Source organism: Amphiprion ocellaris, chromosome 8 (assembly GCF_022539595.1).
Source record: "Amphiprion ocellaris isolate individual 3 ecotype Okinawa chromosome 8, ASM2253959v1, whole genome shotgun sequence".
NCBI classification, from domain to species: domain Eukaryota; kingdom Metazoa; phylum Chordata; class Actinopteri; family Pomacentridae; genus Amphiprion; species Amphiprion ocellaris.
The window spans coordinates 11257289-11282555 of NC_072773.1; the positions used below are offsets into that span (position 1 = coordinate 11257289).

The 25267-nt window shown below is 39.1% G+C and overlaps 1 protein-coding gene across 2 annotated transcripts; it reads left to right on the forward strand.

Annotated features, from left to right (window-relative positions):
- The first annotated feature begins 1204 nt into the window (after positions 1-1204).
- On the forward strand, positions 1205-25211 carry nadka (NAD kinase a). 2 transcript variants are annotated; one of them, XM_023264517.3, is made up of 12 exons: positions 1205-1364; positions 2451-2613; positions 8385-8468; positions 16853-16982; positions 18667-18775; positions 18882-18967; positions 19064-19166; positions 19532-19674; positions 20179-20278; positions 21844-22001; positions 22299-22381; positions 22792-25211. In XM_023264517.3, the coding sequence occupies exons 2-12, from the start codon at positions 2462-2464 to the stop codon at positions 22937-22939; spliced, it is 1296 nt and encodes a 431-aa protein (XP_023120285.1). In that variant the 5' UTR covers positions 1205-1364; positions 2451-2461; the 3' UTR covers positions 22940-25211. The 2 variants fall into 2 exon arrangements, with proteins under 2 accessions (XP_023120285.1, XP_035801456.1); XM_035945563.2 differs by lacking the exons at positions 1205-1364; positions 2451-2613; positions 8385-8468 and adding an exon at positions 8520-14047.
- The last annotated feature ends 56 nt before the right edge of the window (positions 25212-25267 follow it).

A 25267-nucleotide genomic window follows, 5' to 3' on the forward strand; every position in this document is an offset into this window, starting at 1 on the left:
CTTGGCCAAAGTGCTTTCCAGAAGAGAAATAAAGTAGTTACAACAAATTTACTTAAGATCCAATGATATACTACAAATTAACCTGACTAACTGAAATGTTAAATTTTTGAAGCTTCAATATTATACATTCAAATTACCATTAACTCAACTAGTTGGTATAAGGTATAAAGAGAGAAACTCTGAAAAGGATGCTGTGACCAGTAGCTGCAGATCAGACCTGTGCAGGTCCAGAACCAGAAATACCTGCAGAGATGTACAGACAGAGAGGATAAAACAAACTACAAGAGAGACAAGGCACAGACATGCAAATATGGAAGATAGAAAACTATGAAGACAACCATAAGAACAGGATAAGCTGAGGTAGAAAGAGGTAGAACTGTCAAAGCAGAGGACTAAGAGAGAATATTGAGTGATATCAGGCAACCAATTAATACAAAACAGCAGGGCGACAAAAAGATATTAAGAGTGGATATGAACCAAAAGGTGGCTTTAGTAAGAACTGAAAGTAAATGAAATAAACAAATATTTATGCAAAACAATTAGATATTATGAAAAATATATATCAGAATAAATAGAAACATAGGTAATGCGGTAGTTTCTGAAAACCCTGTAAAACTCACTGTTGCAAAAATACAACCTCAATTTTTTTGTTTTTTTTTTACTTATGTATGTATGTATGTATGTATGTATGTATGTATGTATCAAAAGTTTGGACACACCTCATTCTGTGGTTGTTATTTCATGATTTTATACATTGTAGATTAATACTGAAGACATTAAAGCTAGAAAAGAATACATATGGAATTATGTTGTAAAGCGAAAAGTGTTAATCTACAATATTAATCTACAATGTAGGAAATAACACAAATAAATAAAAAGCATTGAATGAGAAATGGTGTCTAAAGTTTTGACTGGTGTTGTGTACATATATATATATATATATATATATATATATATATATATATCTCGAAACAGAACTTCTAACATGATGTCTGTTAAAGTATGTTTGTAGGGAATAATCAGGTTACTCAATCAACAGATAAATGGCTTCAGTTTAATTTAAATGCGAAATGCAGCTTGCGAGTTTAAGCCTGTGACATAATGCTGTAATTACAGCGTTAGTTAACTGTTAGTTGTGATGCAACCTGACAGCTGTGTTTGGTTTGAAGTCGTTACGATATGACATCATGGAGGCGGGAGCCTGTGATTGGTCGCTCAGTATCAGGAAGCGATGAGCTGACTGTTGACTGTGAAGTAAGGTGGTGTAACGCTGTTATTTCACCTGGTAATGGCGAGGCTCTGATCCCACGGCAGGCTGCTGCTCTCCAAACCCGTGTCTTCCCCCGTAACGTTGCGGCTAAAAGGTAGTGTTGGGAATGGAGGATGCTACGGCTTATCTTGAGCACGACTGACTACTAGCTTAGCCGGCTAACTAGCTCAATACTAGCTTAGTTAGCTCACTCAGAATATTCTACCATCTGGACCCGTCACCATTCACCCGCTCATGTCAGAGCAGGACTTTTCGTGGCGTTTAATGCTCAGACTTTCTGAAAAACGGAGAATTTACAAAGCGAGCTAGCTTTGGTGATAACGAGGCTGCTAGCCTACCGCCGTGTAGCATAATTATGAAACTGGATAAGCTAAGTTACAGCTACTTATCCAGCTGGCAACGGTGACCTCACGTGACAGAGAACACTTCAGCTAATATCATTTAAATTTAGTGAAACTTGTACGCTCCTCTAAACATAACACATTTCCAGAAATGCAGTACAGATTTATCGATGCTGGTTCAACTGCACAGGACCTCTTGTCATTGGAATAACGGACGTTACTGTCCAATTTCACAGTTGAGGGAAACTTAATTACAGATTGTAAGCGACCGATTCCCTCTTTCGTCCCACATTTTAGCTATGTAAAATCATGTTAGATGTTTTAAGTAGAGCCTTAATAGGATGTTAAGCCTGTTTTCACATTTGTACAATCTTTATTCTGTTTGTTAATGTTAAAAAGGCAGATTACACTGTGTAAACCACATTAACCAGGTCCGAATCAAAAACCACCATATCTAAACTGGTGTAGACTAGATCATTTCAGAGAGGATACAGCTGTTACACTCATCGGAGTTTGTGTTGAGTCTTTAGCCTAGTCTAGCTCTTAGTTTCCTTTAACTTTCCCCCCAACTACTGAATTAATGCTGTAAATCACGGGCTATTCATACAGAATGCAGAATATTGTCTAAGTTGCACTTTTGAAGAATCTATTACATAGATTTTTTTCCCCATGAAATTTGGAACAGCGTCTGATCCATGCACAGCCCCATAATCGGGCTGTGCATGGACATACATAGACATACACATACATTAATAGCTGTGCTTCTGCAAAGCTGCCAGATGACTGTTAGCTCATTCATATATGACTCTGGCTTCATGAATGATTGATTTGTCTGTCAGTAAACGCCGAGATGGATGGTGGACAAGAAATGCAAGTGGAGGCTGCCCCATACTGCTGCTCCACGTGTGACGGAGGGGAGGTCTCCGGCCGTAACCTGGCTCGACGCAACCGAAAGACCCGCAGCCTGAGCACCTCCTCAGCCTGCAACTCCTCTGAGTACAGGTAGATGTGTAAACAGGATTTATAAAGGTGCAGACATGCCTGTTGAGTCTAACACTAAAGGTCAGAAGAACCAATTCTTCTGTATTTGTTTTGATTTCCTTCCTCTCTTAGATAATAAAACCTGTAAACTCGTATTCTAAATGGGGCTGCTTGATATTTGGAAGAAAAACAAAAGGGTGATTACGATAAGGGGTAAGGGGGCTTCGGCAGACATTTTCCGAGTTTTTTTCCATTTGTCATTCTCATCCCTGAGGATAGTGCATTTGTATGAGAAAAAACTGATTTAAAAAGCTGAAGATGTTTTGTTTGAGTGCAAACCATTTGGAAACATATGGTGTAATACAGGCAGTTACCTGAAATAATTCTTGCTTTGAATCTTTGTCTTGTAATCTTGCGTGGTGGCAACAGTTGCAAGACACAACTGAGTACCTGTTTCTGGTAAACATCATTGGCTAGGGCTGCACAATCATGGCAAAAACGATAATCACCATTAGTTTTGATCAATATTGACATCAGACGTGTGTGATCAAAAATGACTTTGAAAAGAGTGGAATAAGGAGTTCTAATGCCATATACACGATGTTCAAAAGTTTGTGGTCACCCAGACAATTTCATGTTTTCCATGAAAACTCACACTTTTATTCATGTGCTAACATAACTGCACAAGGGTTTTCTAATCATCAATTAGCCTTTCAACACCATTAGCTAACACCTTGTAGCATTAGAACTAGGGCTGGACCCGAATATCCGAATATTTGGTTGTGACGGTGGTATCCAAATATTTATTTAGAGATCCGAAAATATGGATCTAAACCCCGCCCCCACAACACCCCTACCGTCGGACATAGTGAACCGAACCAAATATTTGCCCCAATTAATGACGAATATCCGAATCCCAGAAACTGCTATTCGGACCAACCTTAATTAGAACACAGGAGTGATGGTTGCTGGAAGTGGGCCTCTGTACCCCCATGTAGACATTCCATTAAAAATCAGCCATTTCCAGCTAGAATAGTCATTTACCACATTAGCAATGTCTAGACTGTATTTCTGATTCATTTCATGTTACCTTCATTGAAAAAACTGCTTTTCTTTCAAAAATAAGAACATTTCTAAATGACCCCAAACTTTTGAATTGTAGTATATAGCCAAGGTGAAACCAGGGGATTTTTATCTTCATGGACGGTTTCCTATGAGCGGAGCATTTTAAACATCAGTATCACTGCCAATTGTGTTCATTTAATTGTGGAAAGCCAAAATTATGATAGTAATGATAGCTACAGCCAAATCTTCTATTTCAGTGCAAGTAAATTGAAAAAGTCAGTGTATCCAAGAACCCTTAATTCTGAGTCAATTATGTTCTGTCAGATAGACCTCTCTTATAAATCAGCCACGAAAATTGAGAACCAGTAGAATCTTCTTTTAGAATCAAGCAACAAAAAGTTTGAAGAAACCATATGTCCTGCAGCCCTTGAATATAGGATCATGGTCTCACTGGTATATGTGCAATTGGCTGGACATTAGCTGCATTAACCCGGACCAGCCATCAGCTGTTGTCTTTACTCGTCACCACCTTACGTAGATATTTTCTTCTTAGACTGGTGACCCCTGTATGAACTAACCGCAAAGCAGCCATGCCTGGAGTTGTTGTATTTCCATTTCACTATTGGTATTTTTGCTGTTGTCCAGTCATGCCATCGTCACCCAGTGTGTTGCCTCAAGGATTTAAGATGACGTTTTATTACTAGTCACCTGAGTGGTAAAGAGTACTTGACACACACTGAGGTGCGAGCAGCAATGCAGAGGCCCGATATCACGATATTTAAGGAAATCCACATTTGCTCCACTGTTCACCTTGTCCACCATGTCTAGATGTGGATGTTCCTGATGTTCCGATATTTTACTGCATGACTTAAAGTATTCCAGCACGCGGCGCCGGCTTTTGGCTCGGGAAAAAAGATAGGACCACATTGCCAATTGAGTTCGTCTACCAATGGAATGAGGGGAACGCAGCTTTTGCTCTCAACCAAACTAATAAATGGGAAGTAGAGTGGGGGCGGGTCTGAGAAAGACGTTGAGCTTCAGCTGCAGGTGAGTCCATAGCGGGTGCCACGCGATTTCACGGAGTTCTGTACGCTGATATCAGGAGCGTGGAGAACAGATTTTTGAAGCCAGGGAAAGACGTCCTCTTAGATAAAGGACTTGACAAGAAAATCAAAGAGCGCAGTATTCCGCCAAGGCTGCTTAGTCGTTGTATCATTTCCGACTGATGGGTCCTCAGCGGTGGATTTGTAGTAGGATCACACAGTCATGTGATCGTCTGCAGCTGACGTAGCGTTCACTTGTTGTCATAGTTACAGTGACGCCGTGGTACTGTCTCGCAGTGATACAGAAATCTTTAACAAATCCGTGGGTCCAGACTATAAGCCGCATCACTGCCAAAATCACTTAGTCCTTGTGTCATTTCTGACCTTCGCTGAAAATGTCATCCAAATCCGTTATTCCGCTTTTTTGAGTAATGTTGCTCACAGACAAATAGACGGAGGAACAGATGTACGCCGTCACAGAACTCCGCCGCGTTCCTTGGCAGAGTAAAAATAAATGGCGCTTCCCGTGGTTGGAAGAGTTAAACAGAGACGGCAAGCCCTTTGGTTGCTGGTGCGAAAAACTGAAGGGGCCAGGTGCTTGCTTCTGTACCATGTGCTCCTAAAAACTGATGTACGCAACTAGCGGCAGAACAGTGGTGTCACGTCAGGAGTCAGACCCACAGAGCTGCAGTCCGCTCTGAAACTCACAACTCGTTTACCGGAAGCAACATCCACCGCTGAGGTACCGGGTTTGTGAGTTTTAAAAATACGCGTGTGCACGTTCGTTGCAGGACACGGCTTCTCGTTCACCAGATCTCAGCCACTCGTTCATCTGTGCTGAAGATACAAATGCTTTGTCAAAACTGTCCGTGTCAGATCAGCGTGTTGGTTCCATAATTATACATGGCATAGCACCAGTATTTAAGAAAAGCGCAAAAATGTATGTTTTCATTGTATATTGACGAAACCACTAGCCAGAGCCTGGACAAAATTCTGAATGTGCTTGTTAGTTTTTTGACGATGATGCGGCCAGAGTAACTCAACATCTGGCAGACGGAAGAGTGAACATTGCCTCAACACTTACGGAAGAAGTAGAAGATGTCAGAAAGAAAGAAGAAATAGATGAGACAAAATAAAGATTCAGCGTACCAGTTCTTGTAGCACTGTAAATGGTTTTTTAATTGAACTGAGCTATAGTAAACTGTATTTGTTTATTTTCTATTTTCTTATTTATTTCTGATTAAGTTACCAGTTCTTAGAGCACTTTAAAGTTTTTTGGTATTATTTCAACTGAACTATAGTTTGCTGTTATAAACTATACTTTTTATTTATTTCTTTTTTCTTTTTTTTTTTGCTTTGCCCTGTAGCTATATTTCAGAATAAATAGTGCCAATGGTGTACATATTGTTTAAAGGTGAATCAGTGTCCTTTTCCATGTCTTTTACTGATTGGTTGCTAAACAATATATTTGCACCATGCTGTAGTCAGATGGAGTACCTACCACAACCTACTGCCTTTTTTCGGTGTTACTATAATCTATAACCAGCTTTATAATCTGCAAAAAAATTCAGGCTTATGATTATTTTTCACTTTAAGCCTTGCAAGTGTGGCTGCGGTAACAAGCCTGCTGTGCCTGACTAACAATATGTCTGTGGTTTAGAATTATTTACAAGCCAACATATATTGGTATCGGTTGATATCTGAATCGGAAATTGAGAGTTGGACAATATCAGCATATCGGTTATTGGGGGAAAAAAAGCCAACATCCCTAGTGGTAAAGAGTTCTTGACACACACTGAGGTGTGAGCAGCAATGCAGAGGATCGATGGCACGATATTTTTGCCCCACTGTTCAAGTTGTCCACAGTAACCTGACAGAGATGCTGTTGTGCAGTGTTTAAGAACAAGTGCAGTTGCCCCAGGTTTCGTGAGAAATGTTTTGGACACAGCCTTGTGACATGATCTGTGTTGCACCACCTCAGACATTTGTGAAATGTGCATGTGTGGGTTCAGTTCCTGCAGCCATCACAGAAGCGACTTCATGGAAACATAATATTTAAACCATGACCCGTTTGTTCACTGTAGGTGTTGCAAGGATTTTGTATGTATGTTTTAGCAACTGTTTGAGGTTTCTTACAAGGAGAAGTCACTGAAAAGACCACACTTGTCCAAGATGTTGAAATACACTCCCACAAATACATTAGAATTGGGTCTATCTTAATTTGGCAACAGGTTTTTAAACTCTTCATCTAAGGTTAGTTTAAACCCTGGGATAAAAATAGAGTTAGCATAACTTAACAAAGTATTTGATGTGTCATTGTCTTGACCAAATCAGAGGAGGAGCACTAAAACACAACCTAATGGAGATCCCATGTTGGATTCGGATTCTGTGGGTAAATGTGCAGGCTTTTTCTTCTCTCAAATATGTTTGAACATATATAGACATACATAGACATACACATACATTAATAGCTGTATCAGGTCTTTGTATAATAAACCCATTAAATCAGTTGTGCAGTGCATCTTTTTATTGTCCTTCATGTGCTGTAGCGGCAGAGTTCCTCTTATTTCTCCTTCCGCTTTGGTTAAGTGGGTAAATGTAGCAATGTTAAAGGTGCATTAACGTTTTTTTCTCCACTAGAGGGAAAAAGAACTCCAACACAAGCTGACAGACACGCAGTACAAGTGTTGTCACTAAAGACTGCTGACTTCTGTCATTGTCATACCAATTCACTGAACTAAACCAGGGTAAACAAACACTATAGAGCTTGCACAGGTGGTGATGATTCTCTGTGTTTGTCACTGTGAGCAAATCTCCTTTTCTTCAAGTATTAATATGACGATATTGATTACTGCAGCTTTAAGAGCTGCTAAACAGTCCCCAACTACAGTCACGTTGTTTTAACAAAGCCCAATAGAGACACACTTTGTCAAACTCTTCCGCTTTTGTAAGAGCAGCTTCGTCTGTGGTCATGAGCTTCAGACAAGATAAAAATACCTGTTCTGTGAATATTAATGGTTATTAAAACTGTTTGACTTCATTTCAACCTCTACTGATATGGTATCTTCCATGCTGCTATGATGGATAAAAGTATTTGTTTTTCAGATGTTTCACAATACCTTGTTACCATTTTCCAAGGGCCTTGACGCAGCATAAATGCTAGATCCACTGCATATAGCACATTCTAATTTGATGTAATGTATTAGACAGTGTAGCAGTTTGTCACAGGTAGGTGATCACAAAACGTGACCGACAGTGAACCAAATAATCTGATGTTGCCTGGTGATGAATTAAATAGTGAAAGCTGTAAGTTGTTTCTGTATGTCTCAAACACAACATGTATCACTTCTCTTTTTTCTTGAAAACAGAAATGAAAAGTGAAATTTATTTGATGAGAATTTTGACAAAAACATGCATTCAGTAATTTGGGAATTTTAGAGACCTTCATGTCCAAACAAGGATGTATAGCATTGGCTGTTCTCAGCTTACAATGTTCTGTAAATGATAAGTATAACACACTAAATGCAGGAGAACAACTTCTATGCACAACATTGTGTCATGTACATAGCCTTCTGTACTGTGTATATTGTAACTTTTACTTTCTACACTGTAAAAATAGTTTGTCATCATTTGCATATTTGTGAAGGTTCCTTAAAACGGTATGTTTGTCTTCCTCTCTGTCAGGAGGACTCAGTCACTTCATGGACCAAGCCCCGTGACCACATTCGGCCCGAAGGCATGCATGCTGCAGAATCCACACGCAGTAATGTAAGTCCCACACAGACAGTTTTGTTGTTTCTTTTTTAAATCACATTTTCTGTTGCAGTCATGAGTCAGGGTACAAATTTGAATAGCATTCAGACTTTAATCTGTGTATCACCAAAAAAACCATAGAACCACTTGCTGGTGTTGCCGTTGGGCCTGTGTTGGCTTAACAAGAGCATGCCTTTCTGGATCCATGGCTCAGATGACCTCTGGTTTTAGATCAAGTGTCTTTTCTTGAGCTTGGCTCATAGCTGCTAACTAGCCTTTTCCGAGGAGAGCCAGAGAGACAATGTTTTAACGTTTCCTATCCTGGGGTACGCAGCGTTTGGATAAAGATTACACTGAAATTGAAGCCTACCTGCACACCTAATGGCTAAAACAGTTATATCACTTCTGTCAGCATACACTTCTACTACAATGGCTCTCATCAACTTGAAAATAACTTATTTTTCACACGTGCAGCTCCCACTGCCAGCTCCTGTTAATGCACGCTTTCAGTTGCACTTTATAGATTTACGACCATGAAGCCAGTGACTTGGTTGAAACCAACAGTCATGGAGCAAATACTCAAGGACTTTTTAGCTAAGCTGGACTGAACTGAACTGAAGAGCAGATAGGAGACACATGTTGTTGGGGTTTTTTTTGTTTTTTTAGTAAAGCAAGAGTCTCTTTGAGGTGCAGCAAAATCATCCAGAAACTGCTGTGAGGTCAGAGGGTTAAATATGCAAAGCAGAGTCATTTCAAATGTCTCCACGCATGATTGGTGGGAACCTTTAACATACAGTAGCTGAACATACAGTGGAAGTCATGACAGAACAACATGCTAACCAGCCATAACCCCTTTGAAACCAGCTAACTATATTAGGCTCTTGCTGAGTAATTTAAACCAAACTACAGAGAGAATGTCAGTATGCATAAACAAACAATGAAACCTGTTTTTAATTTTGTCCATAAAAATATTGAGCATCCTGGGGCAAACGTACATCACTTGTGTCTCAAAGAAGCAAATCCAGTGAAACCAATGCTCACCTGCGTATTTTTCTACATATAACTTATGAATATGTACTGTTGCTTCTCCTAAACTGTCTTTTTATGAGATTTGAAGCCCAGTCTTCAGTTTAAATGTCCTAATACCCTCTTGTGTAACTTCCATGTCAGGAAAAAAAATACAGTATATGGCAATATATATTTATTCTTTAGCTTTTGTTTTGGTGAAAAATTGAAACCAAAGTTGTGCTTCATGGATACACTAACAGTTTTTTTTATGTTAAATTAACATTGTCAGTTAATTTGCATCATCATAGAGGCGGTTAATAATAAAGATAGTTTAAGGTTGCTCATACAGGGGTTCACAGCATCTTCTTCAAACTGAATTTCATGTGTTGAGTGATACTGCTCCAGGTACAAGGACTGGCTGCAGAAAATAATGTCCAGTCATCGTTAAAATGGTCAGCGACACCCTAAACACACCCTTGAATCAATTTCAACAGAGTGCCAAGGAGTTTTAAAGCCAGCCATATCAGTACACTTTGCCCTACATTCCGCATTGGCTTCACATTGAAATAAATGTACAATCAAATAGTTATCACTTCTGATTTAAAAAAAAAAAAAAAAAAAAAAAAAAAAAAAGAAGTAAACAAGATAAGGCATATATTGCCAGCTATAATTACTGGACAACTTTTTATGCTTGGTGCAAGAGACACATTGCAGTAAGTATCACAGCTGCAGGTTTCAGGGGCTGTTTTCTTTCATTCTGGTCTACAGCAAGTCAGACATGCTCGGGCAGTTTGAGGTCAGGTGACTGATTTGACCAGTCAAAAAATTTCCACGATTTGGCTTCACAGATTCCTGGGTCACATTGCGTAAATGTTTAGAAGGCGTGTCCTGCTACACATCTATTCTTACAGACATTAATAAGTGTACATTCAGCTATGTGTTGAACAATATCTAACAATCAAAAACGATTTTGTTAAAAAATGTCTCAAATTGAGGTATTTTAAAAGAATTGTTTTGATATAAATACTGAAAAAAGCAAGAAAGGAAGACATCCAATAGTAAAGGCCTGAAGGAGCCCAATGACAGAAGACTTTAAGGATGTATGCTGCTGTTTGTGTTTGCCAGCAGGTTGTAAATATGACAACTGTAATGTTATGATATATAACAGTTTACTTGTCCCCTCGTATTACAGCACAACGCTAACATTTTTGACCTCATGATCACCTTAAATAACTCCAATATGCTGTAGTACAGAGCCAGAATGAGAAAAGAAAACTGTCACTGTCACATGAATTAACTTTCTTACTGCTCAGTATTATGGGGTAGAGAAAAATCCTGGCTTTTCACTTCATTTCAGATTTATTTATGTTATACTTAGTCATCAGCCATCTCAGAGCACTTTATACTAAGGTCACTATCTTACAGTGTTTTAGAGAGAAACTACATAATTTCCCCTTGAGCAACACTTGATGACAATGGGGAAGAAAAACTCCCTTTTAACTGGAAGGAACCTCCGATAGAACCAAACTCGGGGATGGTGGTTGTCTGCCTCAAACAGCTGAGATAAGAGGAGAAGTAAGAAAGAAAAGATTAGCATTAAAGAAATAAAAGCACTGGGCCGATTGGCAGCACTGACGGCCATAAATCAGAAACCTGCAGCTCCAGAGCCAGAGGCACCTGCAGAGAGGTATGAGGAGAGAGGACTGAGATGATAAAACACAAACTATGGGGAAGAGAGAGGAGACACAAAGTTAATTACATGAAAAGAGGCTTATATATGTATGGAGAAGAGTAGAGGAGAAATGCCCAGTGCATCATGGAAGTAACGTGACTAGGGATGTTTTAAAGTCAACTGAGCAGAACTTAATTCAAAAAAGAACGCTTTAAGTCTAATCTTAAGACTGAAAGTTGATTCAACAGGAGAGGCATCAGATCGCTGAAGGCTCTGCATCCAATTCCAGTTTTGTGTACTCGAAGAACCACAGGTCAGCCTGCAACCTGAGTGCTCTATTGGAATAAGATGATACAATAAAATGAAACTATGAGGTGAAACTATGAACTATTAATGTCTGTATGTAAGGAGAAGGATTTTAAATAGTTCTGTGATTTTTTTTTTCACTATAATTAGGAAATCACTCTTTTTCTCAGTGTGTTGTGTCTCTGAATCTCTACAAACATTAGGAAATATTTTAATATTGTACTTTGACGACATAATGTTACTAGCTGTTTCCAAAGCTCTGTCTGTTACATAGGACCTAATCAAATACAATAAACACTATCTTTATAAAGCTTCTAACATTCAGCTTTTGAGACAATGTAAGAAAGGCGTTGGTTCGCTTCATACAGTTATAAGCCTCTAGATGTAATGCTATGCAACTAGCAATGTAACATATCTTGTTTACCGGTAAGTATATAACACAATGCAATTCATCAACACAACTTCCTACACACACAATCATATTGCCACCATTCTGACACACTGTCAACACAAGTTGATGACCTCATAAAGGTACGTAGATCTTTGTTGTAGGACTAGTTTATTGTGTCAAAGATAACACACATTCTGTCATGTCAGAGTTATGAAACACTCTTGACGTCTTCCAGTCAAAGACTGGCCAGAATGTTGTTGGTCTGTTGACTCTCATAGTCATGTAAGCGTCTCACAGCCCTGACTATTTCAGGATGCTGTATTTGAAGGATTAGCTCCCTTAAAGCGGCTAGACAGGTTAAAAGTAGTAAAACCAGGCTGTCTTTGTTCCAAATAAAGGCCAGACTATGGTACCTTTAGGCCTAGTTCCACACATTCCCTGTTATCAAATATATTACATTTTAAATAAATTCGATTTTATATGTGCAGTCACTGTCGGCAATAGCCATTGTGCTTTAGTGCATGAGGCAATAGAAAGGTGGTTTAAAAGTAAAATAGCCACAATTTAGACCCTCCAAACAGGACCCACACCACTTATGTGATCCTCTGTGGAAGGGTGTGGTTGTGATACTGCTCTGGCTAGATGGACACTTTGTTTTTGACTAAGAAGAGAATGTTCCCCCGTCGTCACATTCATGTCCGGCAATCTCATACCCATGTGTGCCTATTTGCAGAAAAATAAATCAAGCCTTGCAACTTGTTGAATATCTTCTGTCTAGTTAATTAAGTTTTTACTCCTGATTGCAGAGTTTTCACAAAAACTAATTACACCAGTGGCTTTGATTACATCTGAACATATTTGTGTGCTCATTTAAGGCAAGAACAAAAAGTGTCATACAATCTGATCTGTGGAAATGATGTTGAAGCAGTTACCATTCATCAAACAGCTGAAAGACTGGTTCCACTTCAGGTTGTCCTGAATGTTCAAGAATACACTGTAATGTCAAATTATCACTGGGATATAAAGGGCAGTTTTTCTAGGGGATATCTGAACTACATTTGAATACCACACCTTATTTGTTTTATGTTGCTTATTTTACTCTAATGCATGATAAACTGAAGTTGCAATGCATGTTCCCATTATACCATGGATAATCTTATATGTAATGCTACTATGCATTTTTAGTTTTCCAGACAAAGACTACCAATAAGGAAGTTTATTATCCGAAATAGCTGCGTAATGTATATGAACAGAACTGGCTATGTTCAAGTCAGTTTTCTTACTGTAATGAAACATCACAAAGCTGAAGTACATCATGATGTATTCCCATAACGCAGAATTACATTATTTGCACACAATATTAGGTAATTGACAGGGATCTTTTTTTTTTGTTTTTTGATGTACTGCTACATTTCTACAATGTCATTCAGCAGACGCGTTTATCCAAAGCGACGTACATCTGACAGTAGATATAACACAAACAAGGATCTAGTCAGGAGAAAATAACCTGGATAAGAGCCATAAAACAAGCTCAGGTGTACTTGAACTTGTTTTATACTGAAATGTAAACCTTAAAAAAGGTATATCTGTTTACCATGCGTCACCTTTAACGCTTTGATAATTGCTATACTTGGTGGTAAAATACCTGTCATTACAGTGAATATACTAGTTTTAGGAGCAGCTATGCCAGCGTTGTTTCAGTGTTGGATTTCAGTGAATCATACCTGTCAAACAAGGACAGCCCTTCCCTGAAATGGGCGGGTTCAGCACAGCTGAGTGGGCGGGGCTGAGATGAAGTCAACCTTAAGATGAGTGAGAGCGTTAATTCAGCAGCAGAATGCAACCAGGAAGGTTTAGTGTTAAGTCCTCACGGGGACAAATATAGCCCGAGTGAATCCAGCTCGAGGGGTTATTAGCTGATTGCAGGGCCTGACCACAGCACATGGAGAGACTCTCAGACAGCCTGAGGCTGACTCACAGCTTGACTGCAAGAAGTGACTCTGTTGCTAAAGCTGCTCTATAATGTGTAGTATTCGAGGAAGTTGTTAGAGACAGAATGAGTTGTTTTGTCAGAGCGGGTCACCAGGACAGAGCCCCGTTCTCCAGCTGAGTCAGACTGAAGCAGCATCCTCCTTACATGTGTACAACCATGAAGATCAACTCGTATGGACTGCAGGAGGCTTCTGGGAGCCACAGTGAGAACAGAGTCTGGAAATGGTGAGAAGACCTTCTAGCATCTTCCCTGTCTTTGTATCAGCAGAGAGAATATGTTTGATAGGTAAAGTATTAACTGACACATTAGTTTACTGCCAGCCAGATGCAGAGTTTCACTGCCGTGAGCTAATGGTAATGTTTAACTGATGTAACAACGAGGCTATGCTTCATAGGTTCAGACAAAGCAGAGAATAGTTTTTCCTTTTTTTTCTTTCTTTCTTCGTTTTTTTTTTTTTTTTTTTTTTTTTTTTTTTTTTTTTTAAAGTAATTGGAACATAGAACAAAAACATATATTTGTCCTGAGAGTGCAAGGTTGGGGTATTGTGTATTTGGACTCCAGCGTGATATCAAGGTTTAATTGTGTTGTATCAACGTTTTAAAAGTGCTCGTGATTGTGTGTTATCACAGGCCGGCTGTTGTTACAGCATGGCGCTGTGGTTGGGACAGAGCAGTGTTGTTGAATGAATGGGAAGGTCGGGGTGTGGATGCTTTGAGTGGTCAGATGAGAAATTGTTCATGAATAGATCACAGCTTGTCGCCGTTTCAAATGCTAATGAAGTTTTGCTTTGTTTCATGCAACTGTATTTGAAACCAGGTCAGCACAGTTTGAGTTTTAGATGTTTGCACCTGTTCATTGTTGGGAAACTCAGATCCAGTTCATTTTGGGGATGTTTTAGTACACTTGACTGGTCTACAGCCATTACTGCTTGGCTAAATCTGTGTTGAAAGAAACAGGAACTGGATATGTCATAATGATGCTGCCTTCTTATGCTATTTGCGGGGATGGAAGCGTGTTGAGGGGGAGAGAAAGCCCGTGTGGTCTTCTGTCAATGTGTCGCATCATTCAGAAGAAGTGCAAAGGCAGGTTAAAGTGTAGTGTGGCAGCCTGAAGTAATCACTGTCAGCGTGAGTGTGTAATCGCTGCATTTTTATCAACAGTCAAATGTATTGTAGGATTTCCAGTGACTACTATATTAGATGGTAGGCCACATGCGCGGTTGGTATGGATACATTGCTGCAGTCTATTAGTCACATTATAATAGCCCTGAAACTAATCAGTACAGTAAATCACTGTAAAAGAGTAATGGAAGCATAGAAGTAATATGACCTGAATGCATGAGGTGGGGCCATAATTGGTTACATTATATTATGAAGAGACTCAGTTGCACCTCCAATAAAGAATTCACACCAGATGATGTAACATGTGTGATGTATTTATGTGCTAAAACAAAGGCCATCCGACTTGTTTGAGTGTCATGAAGGCGTTTCACCTCTATCCTTAAAGGCGTGTTCCATTCTGGCTGAGTGGGGGTGAGTCCCCTGACTAGAAACTCAAGCAAGTCCAGTTGCCTCTGTTGTAGCACTGAGATATACCACGATCTGGATGAATGACAGTCTGCACAGACGATATGTATCGTTAATGTTGCTGTGTCAGAGAATTAATCATTTAGTTACATGCATTAATAATTAATTCTTAACTATTCCAACCCTATATTCATAAATTTAATAGTTTCAAAGCCTGTTGTCATTAATTGTGTTTATTATTAACAGCATTTATTGAATATAACCTCTGGCATTATGGGCTTGAAGCATTCACACGACTTAATTGACAAATTAAGTTGTTTCTGGTTTCAGATGTCATTAAATGGATGAATTGCTTTGAGCAAATGCAGATTACCAATAATGTCCTCATGCTCTCATTTAGTCTCAGTGATATGTACAACGGATTGTAATGAAGCTTGAAACTGCTCTGTCTTAGCATGTTTTTAGTGTAAAAGTCACAGTATATGTACTAGAGGAAGTTTCTCTGTAAATCTATTACACAAACCTTAAAATTTTCATTGCCTCATTTACCTACTTACTTACTTAAGTTTTCATGTGAAAGTTAAGTAGCGGGACTAAGGAAATGTGTAGTAACACATTAGCACATTAACATTGCAGCATTTTAAAATTTGTTACATAAAAGTGACAAAGACAAAAGCATGTTTGCAATTGTAAATCGAATTATATATTAAAATCATGGCTGTTTCAAAACTGAATTCTTGCATGAGAACTGCAAGAATGAAGTATTGTATCAGCAACTAGAATCAGCCTATTATCCAGTCAGTAATTCCCTAATATGTATGGCAGTGCTGCAACTAATGACAGCCATAACTAACCAAAGTCAACAGACTTTGGTATTGTTAAATAACCTTTGAACTGAGTCACTTTTTTCCTTTCAGAACACGTGGGAAATCTGAATTTCATGCTTCTTCTTCAGTCACTTTTTTTTTTTTTTTAAGTGACTGAAGAAGAAGCTTTTTAGCATATTTTTTCCTGAGGCATCATCACAATGTTCACCTGCTGTCGGGATTTTTTTTGTAATAGCCATTTTTTAAAATCAGTTGTGTTTAAGTTTTGCTCTCAATACAGCAATCTAACTATTTTTTCCACCTTGTCTGTCTCACAGTTTTGTCTTTTGTGAACACTGTCAGGAGTTGAGTTAAGGTGAGGGCCCTGCACACAGCATGTGGGGTCAGAAGTGTGTGGAAACAATGTTAAACTGTAAGCCTGCGCCTCTAATTGGATAGGTACTAAGAAATCCTGGTGACAATAAACATTAGGAATCTTCAGTCACTTAACAGATTGTACATTGACTAACGTATGTGGCTCGAGTCCCAAAACTTCACTGAAGTAAAAATCTACCTATCATCCATCTCTCTCTCTGTCAACCAGTTTATTTAATTTAAATTTTTTATGGAGAATTCTTGCTGAAAGGAAGAAGTCTGTTTTTTCCTCCAGCTGTAATAGTTCCATTTGTACATTCAGGCACATTCAGGACCCCGCCAGCCAGAGACTGACGTGGAACAAGCCACCAAAAAGTGTCCTTGTCATCAAGAAAATCCGAGATGCCAGTCTGCTTCAGCCTTTCAAAGAGCTCTGCATATTTCTCACCGAGGTAAGACTATGTACCAAGACTGATACCACTCAGTGGCAGCTTGTTTGTGTTTGTTGGTGGTGTGGAATTAGCATGAACCTTTTTTGTATGTTGTCCCCTTCCTGTCAGATCAACCAAAAAAAAGTAGAAAATCTATCAGCACTGGTGTCAGTATTCTTCTTCTTCTTTATTATTATTATTGTTAGGCAAAAATTTCAGTATTCAAATGGTGATACATGACCTTTTCCTTGATGCTACACAGATAGGAATAAGGGGTGGGACTAGAAGTGGGCAATAAAGCTAAAAAAAATATTAATTAATATTTATTTTAGTCTACATTAACAATTACTGATAGGTTTTAAATAAAGACCAACAGGAAAAGATTTCATTTGAATTAACCGCTGTTTATCAAGGCGCACAAATAATCATTTTCATTTCATCAAAGCAGTGAAAACACACACACAAATGAATAAATGTACATATAAAAAAAAGAATGAATGAATCATCTCCCCCTGATACATATTAAATATAGAAAGATGGTAAAACCTAGGATTATTTGTTATTTATTTATTCAACAACAAGTCCGTCAGCCCATGGAGCAGGCAGGACGGAGTGTATTGTTTACATGGTGGACCACAAAGCCCATCTTGTAAGGACAACCACCAGTCCTAGCAGGCCTCAGCCTTCATCAGCAGAGGTTTGAGGGTGACAGAAGGCTCAGGTGGCCTCAGACTAGCATTCCTCAGGAGACCTGTACACCTGCAGGTTGAGCAACGGGTGAAGAGGCTCCGTTGTCACTGTATAGTAGGCTGTTTATGAACCAGGGATCGAGCCCTTGCAGATTGTTAATGCAAACAAACTTTTCTTTTTCCTTATGTAGCAGAGCAAAGCACATCTGAGAGCTAACTGTTTGCATTGACACAGCATTAAAATTTGACAGTAATAATAATAGTAATAATAAGAAAAGCACTCAGACAGCACAGTACTCTGCCAAGGCTGCTCCTTCCTTGTGTCATTTCCGATGGATAAGTCCTGATAAGTCTGCAGTGGTCAATTTGTAGTAGGATCACAATCATGTTATCATCACCAGGCAGCAGTAGTGTTCACTTGTAGTCATAGTTACAGTGACACTGTGCTGCTATCTCGCAATGATACAGAAATCTTTAACAAATCCGTGGATCCAGACTATAAGCCGCATCACTGCCAAAATCTAATCACTTGTCTTTGTGTCATTTCTGACCTTCCCTTAAAAATTTCATCCAAATCCGTTAGTCTGTTTTTGAATAATATTGCTAACAGACAAACCAACGCCGATCGTCACGTAACTCCACCACGTTCCCTGGCAGAGTAATAATACAAATTGACACCACAATGCAATGGTGTTTGCTTTTTTTCCCCACAGACATTGCTCTATGTTGTAGGTGATTGTCTTGCAATGAATCAAGCATCTCAGAATCACTGTATCATGATACCATCTTTCTTCTGATCAATGTATGGTTCCCACCCCTAAATTGAATACTTTATCATCTGCAAAGGACTGTGTCAACCATGATGATAATTGGCTAACAGAGATTATCAGGCTTCAACAGCCATTCAGACTCAACTGAACATTTTATTGCTAGCATGGACATGGTCAGTATTTGTTTAAAAAATGATAAATGAAATGGCTGTTGCTAAGCTTTTGTCTTCTTGGCTGTTGCTATAGGTAAAAAATATGATTGTTTACGTGGAAAAAAAAGTTCTGGAGGACCCAGCTATATCAGACGATGAAAACTTCGGGGCCATTACTAAGAAATTCTGCACTTTCAGAGAAGGTATGATAATCAGTCACCTTCACTGCAATTATATGGGGAGTCTGTCTTTAAAAAATGACTTTATTATAGCAGATTTAAGTGATTTCTTGTCTTTTATATTTGTCAGATCTCGATGACATCTCCAATCGTGTAGACTTTATCATCTGTCTTGGTGGAGATGGAACATTGCTTTACGCATCTTCGCTCTTCCAGGTATTCAGCCCGGCATTCCTTCTGTCACTTTAAATGCAGCATTTTGTGTGTTTTTTACATGTACTGCTACAAGCTCCTTCGTTTATTTATGTGTAGGAGAGCGTTCCACCAGTTATGGCCTTCCACCTGGGTTCTCTGGGCTTTCTGACACCTTTCAAGTTTGACACCTACCAGTCTCAGGTCACCCAAATTATTGAAGGTAACTAAATGTTCTCTATCCTGTCTATCAGCCACACACTCAGCATCCCTGTTTGGTTTGTAAAGCAGAGGTTGTGCTCCAGTTTTAATTTGCCAAAGACTATATGTGCTGTGGACTGCACAGTGGCTTGGTAGTTAGCACTTTGACCTTACAGCTAGAAGATCCCCGATCCAAAAACATGCCGAGGTTAATTGGTGATTCTAAATTATCCAGGTGTGAATATTATATTATATTATAATATTATATATTATATAGGTGTGAATGTGAGTGTCCTAAGTCAGCTGGGATACACTCCAGCCTCCTGAGACCCTAATGAGGATTAAGCGGTGTGGAGATAATGGATGGTTATATGTATTGTGTAAAAGGTAATGCTGCCATTGTCCTGCGAAGTCGCTTGAAAGTCCGGGTGCTTAAAGAGAACTGGGAGAAGAAAGCCAGAGTGGACGAAAAGGGTATCATCCTGACCAATGGGGACATCGAAAGTAGCCGCAAAGCCCTGCAGTATCAGGTAATCTCTACACCTTTAACACCATTTCAGTACCTCTACATTATTATTCACCCTTTGATTGCCAAGACCTGAACTGTAGAACTGATAGTTCTGTCCAATGAGTGATTTACATACCAGCCCTGCTAGATTATAGACCTGGGTTCTCCAAAATATTTATCAGTCGGCTACAGGGTGCAGCTCTATTCTACTCGGCTCATTGTAAATAGGTCAAAGGCACATCCATGTGGTGTGATCATCATGACTCAACCGTCTTCACCTTGCTGCCTGTAGGCTTTGAACGTGCTGATAAACAACACAACTGCTGTCATGAATGATATGTTGCTCCAACTGCAGGAAAGAGGTTAATGGTCTCCAACAAGTATTTTTTTTTTTACTGGCACAAATCCAACAATGTCTGGTCTGAGCCTGTTAGTGAAATCATGCCAGCAGTGGAGGTCACCAGGGTAACGCAACTTGGAAATTCCAAGTTACAACTTGAATTAGTTTTGATTTGGTGTGTTTCAGGTTCTGAATGAGGTAGTGGTGGACAGAGGACCTTCCTCCTATCTCTCCAATGTCGATCTCTTCCTGGATGGACACCTCATTACAACAGTACAGGGAGATGGTGAGTGGGCAGAGTGTCTTTACACTCACTGGTTTGGGTAAATGCTGTACGACTCTTTCCTTCAAACAAGAGTCACAATGTGCTAATACATAAATCTGGTCATTGCTGTATGTTGTCTTCCTGGGCTGAGAGCTACTTTATTTAATACACTCTGAGTAAAACTTTATAGCAGCCCAGACAGGAAGGTCTGAGGATGGGTCAAAGTTTAGTCTCTGCGACTCTCGTTGGCTGTCACATCCCATACAGCAGGGTACTTGGTGTACTTTGTACACACGCTATAGAAAATTGCAGCAAAATATTTAAAGCATGCAAAGATCCCCATCCAGAAAGGTAGTCAAAAATTTGAGTAGCCATATTTTCAGTCAGGTTAGTAAAAGCAGTTTGAAAAAAACCCTCCCCAGTTGTGCAAAATTTAAAAAATTATGTCTGGTAAATGGTTTCCAATTTTTTCCTGAAAAACAATTAATATGCTTTGTAGATAATTAACACTCCTTTTCTAAGTAAGTTCTGACATAAGGAGCATATATGACCAATACCAGCTAACATGAAAGAATTATTACAACTTGCCTAAAAACAATGCCTTTTTCTTCCTATCTTGTGAATGTGAAATTTACCATGTAAATTTAGTTTTTCTTCTTCCTCAAGGTTTTTTGACAGTTGATAAACAACTGGAGTACGTTCCAGTATCCATACAACCAGACAATAGAGTAGTTTTACTGTGGCATAGTGGGTAATATATTGTATGCCAAAAATGCCAGGATGTTTGACATCGTTGGTCTGATGTTACAGTTTGCAAGCCAGCATGCTGTTGAGGTCATCAAGTCCAATGTACTGTCCCTTGAGCACTTAGAGAGGAGATTTTACACTGCAAGCAAGATGGTCAAAGGCGCAATATTATGACAAAGTACTTTGTCCTAGTTGTATGTACTTGTAAGTGCGGCTGCAGTGGTTACTGAAAGGTGAACGGAAGTCATTTGGAACGCAGTGGTGGTTTTGTTTCTGGTCCTTTAGCGCCAGGTGTAGCCTATAGCACCACCTTCTGATGACACAATGCAGTTTAGTTTATTAACTCCAAAGTTGTTGAAGCTTTCATTTTGTGGCCCCACAATGCATCTTAAGTTTTCATATAAAAATATTACAAGGATGGGTGATTTTACTATGTATAGCCCCTGTTTTTAGCCCTGTTCTAAACGCACTGTTTCAACTGTGACAACCAATGAGCTGCTGCTGTCCTCATTCGTTTCCGGAAGGAAGGAATCTGCAAATGAAAGTTCAGAGATAAACAATTGGCCGCATGGCAAAATTATGTAAATGAAACCAGCTTTTATTGGAGAATTTGGCTGTATTGTGATACAGAGTGCATGAAGACTCTTATGTTCACTCTTGCAGCTAACATTTGTTTCTTTGCTCATTGCCGTGACAATTTAGAGTTAATAGAAGCAGATCTGGACAGTGAGTAAGCCTGGGGGACTTCTTACCTGGAAGATGCAGTTAAATATCTTGTGTACTGGAGTTTCTTTGGCTGACACAGTGAAACAGTGAATATTTCTCTTTGTCCCCTTCAGGTGTGATAGTATCTACACCTACAGGCAGCACAGCGTATGCTGTGGCAGCAGGAGCTTCCATGATCCATCCCAACGTCCCAGCCATCATGATCACCCCCATCTGCCCACACTCGCTGTCCTTCAGACCCATCGTGGTGCCCGCTGGGGTTGAACTCAAGGTATCCGCACTGATGTTTGATCAAGTGGTTTGCTTTGCTAACCCTAACCCTGACAACAGATCCGAATTTGCAGCATGTCATTTTAAGAGTTTGCTAAGTTTGCAGCATGCAATGTCACAAACGTGTTTTTGGTTTTATTTAGTATGTTGTCAATCCATTTATCAAATGCATCAACTACAAAAAAATATCAGATGAGTAGTTCAATGACCATTGGGAAGTTTCTTGTTCTGATAAATGGTGTAAGTTTGGCATTTTTCCTTTATAAATAGCACGCCTTTTTTCCTTGTCGTTTGTCAGATAATGCTGTCATGTGACGCTAGAAACACAGCCTGGGTATCATTTGATGGAAGGAAGAGACAAGAGATCTGCCACGGAGACAGGTTAGTCCACATATCGAGCTGCTCGGCACAGGTGACACAGGTGAAACAAAGTAAATGAAGCAAAACAAAGTCCGCAGAGTGAGCGACTCCCTCACCTGCTGCCTCAACACTTACAGGTTTTCTTATGTAACCTTATCAACCTGCTTAATGCGCTTTAGGCCGTGAGTGTCCACTGAGCCACATCCACCTTCTTTCTTTATGTAACTCATCCAATCATAATCACCTTCCTGGTTCTCGAAATGAGCTGCCAGTATTTCATCACAAGGAAGTGGTGTTACTGCATATGGTGTCAACACGTCCTTTTGTTCTACGATTGCAAATACCTGGGCTTTTCTTTCATCACTCTGCATTCAGCCTGTGTGAGACAAAGAAAACCTTATCTGACGTTTTTTTCCCCATCCCTGTTCCAGTATTACCATCACCACTTCCTGCTTCCCTGTTCCCTCCATCTGTTTCCGGGACCCGGTCAATGACTGGTTTGAGAGTCTGGCTCAGTGTTTGCACTGGAACGTGAGGAAGAAACAGAACTATCTCAGCTCAGAGGATGAGGAGTTCTAAGGCTGCAAGATTTTTCTAAGGTCTCCAAGGATTTCTGAAGTCATCATTTTACCTTGACCATGCTCTGTTGCCATTTTATTTTTTATGGATGGAAGGTAGAACCAAGCTCTGTTCAAAAAGGTCTCTTGTAATAATGTTGCCCTTCACATGGATTGAAATAATTCCACAGAATACTGATCCAAAAAATGCTTCTATTGCGGGCCTTAATGCTGTATTTTACAGGAAGAAAGGTGAAGTAATAAGACCCAAAGTGAAACTAAATATTTTGGTTGTTTTTAGCTGGGTGTTGGCTGCTAACAGTTGTTGAGTCTGCAGAGAATGGGAACTACTACATTGTCATGTGTTGTTCAGAAAAAGGCAGCATAAAAACAGACCTGAGAAAGGACTTACTGAAATGAAAGCATTTACAGTAAATATCTATATATATTAATACTAATACTATTAAACAAAAATTAAGAAAAATACAAATAAGATTGTTAAATAACTTTTCCAAAAAAACAAATTTGAATAATTTACAGTTTATTAATAGACATGGAACACTTTGGTCTCAATACAAAACAAATCTGAACGTTGTGACAATCTAACTCACGCTAGTCAGAGACTAAATGTTAGGAGAAAAACGCATTTAATAAAAAGTCTGTCAAGTTCCCCACCCAAAAAAACACACGTCAAGTTCTGCATTGTGTTGGCTTATTAAAATGTTGGATTTTCGAATGGAGTTTGGCCCCCCATTGGTGAAGGATCTGTATGCTGTGAAAACTGTCCCTTTGAAGTCAAGAAGCAGCTTGTAGAGAAAGATGTTTTGACTAGTAATCAAATGGAAGTACAACACTTGAGTTGACCTTGAACCAAAGTGCACAGAGGTCAGTTGTGGACGGCAGTTTTTGCAGTACTCTTAATGGGTGTCATCAGGTCTGCGAATCCTTGAGACAGACGGCAGGGGTACGACTGCTACTTTATAAATGGCAAAAGCCTTGTTTTTTCATTGGAGGTGAAGGCCAAGTTGCACTATTTAGAGGAAATTACATGAAAGAAAAGCAATCTGTCAAATCAGACGCTTCAAATTCTGTTAAACAGGTCAGGAAAAACGCTGTAATGCCGTCAACTAATGTTTTTAGGCGCATTCAGGGGAAGAGCAGATTTTCAGCACGTCTACTCGGCAGCAGCAGCCCAACTGTACAGACTGTGCCTTAAACACTGGTATCATTAACATAGATAAATCTTATTTTTCAAGGTTTACATCATGTTTGTCATATTTTTTTATCATACACTTGCACATATCTGTATCGTGCGCATTATAACCCCATGTTGACCGTCTTCTCCATCAGCAGCACATGACACTTGATTGAATTCTATTTAATGTTGCATTATATCTCTGTGTTCAGCTGTTGGTAAACGCTAACAGGTGGGATTCATTCCAAGCAGACCACAGTTCAGATGTCTTTATTTTTTTTCATGTCTGCTTTTTAAAATGTCCTTTAAGCCATAGCTGAACTTTTGAAAATGTATTTTCTAGACCAATGTCTGTGGGTGGTTTACTGTTCTATGTGTGAATGTGGAGGAATCATTAGACTTCCAATCAGTTTGTGACAAGTGAACACTTCAAGGTGGCCTACCCGACATGTTAGTTTGGACTTAGTGTACAGATGTTAATATATACATTCTAATTTGGCTCTGCAAATTGTGTTAGAGTGAAAAGAGGAGCAGTGGCATCACCAGTTGAAACTCTGCAAAACAGACTCAGCTCTAAAAGGCAATCATTCCTTTAACTCTTGCGTATGTATATAAATGTAACGCTTGTATAAAATGTATTTTGTAAAGTCAACATGTTTATTAACTGGTTTACAATGTATTAATGGAAATAAATCTATTTGGTACTTTTTTACATTAATAAATTCTTCAGTTGTTGATTCTTTTTGTTTATGAGGAAAAAGTCTGTGTTAACAACTCTAATTCCTATTTAACCGACTGTAATTGTAAAGAGATACAGTGACGTACTTTTACATTCAAGTTTATTCAAAATGCATTCCAGGACAACATGAATAGTCTACTTTTTAGGAAAGATGCTGGCAGGTTTGTTTTAAATGTTGAACTATTTAAACCCCAGTTCCACATAAAAACCCACCTTCAGCATTGTCAGCTCTCGTACTGCTTTTCACTTTTGTAACTCTGAGAACCTGTCATTCTAACTTTTGTATTAAGTTTGTTAATGTTTCTAATATGAATATTTTTTCCCCAAAACACTTTAATAAACAGAGAGTTTAACCAGGAAGTGTGTGTCGTCCTGTCTGATCAAACAGCTTCACACCCGAAAACTGTCCTTCAGAT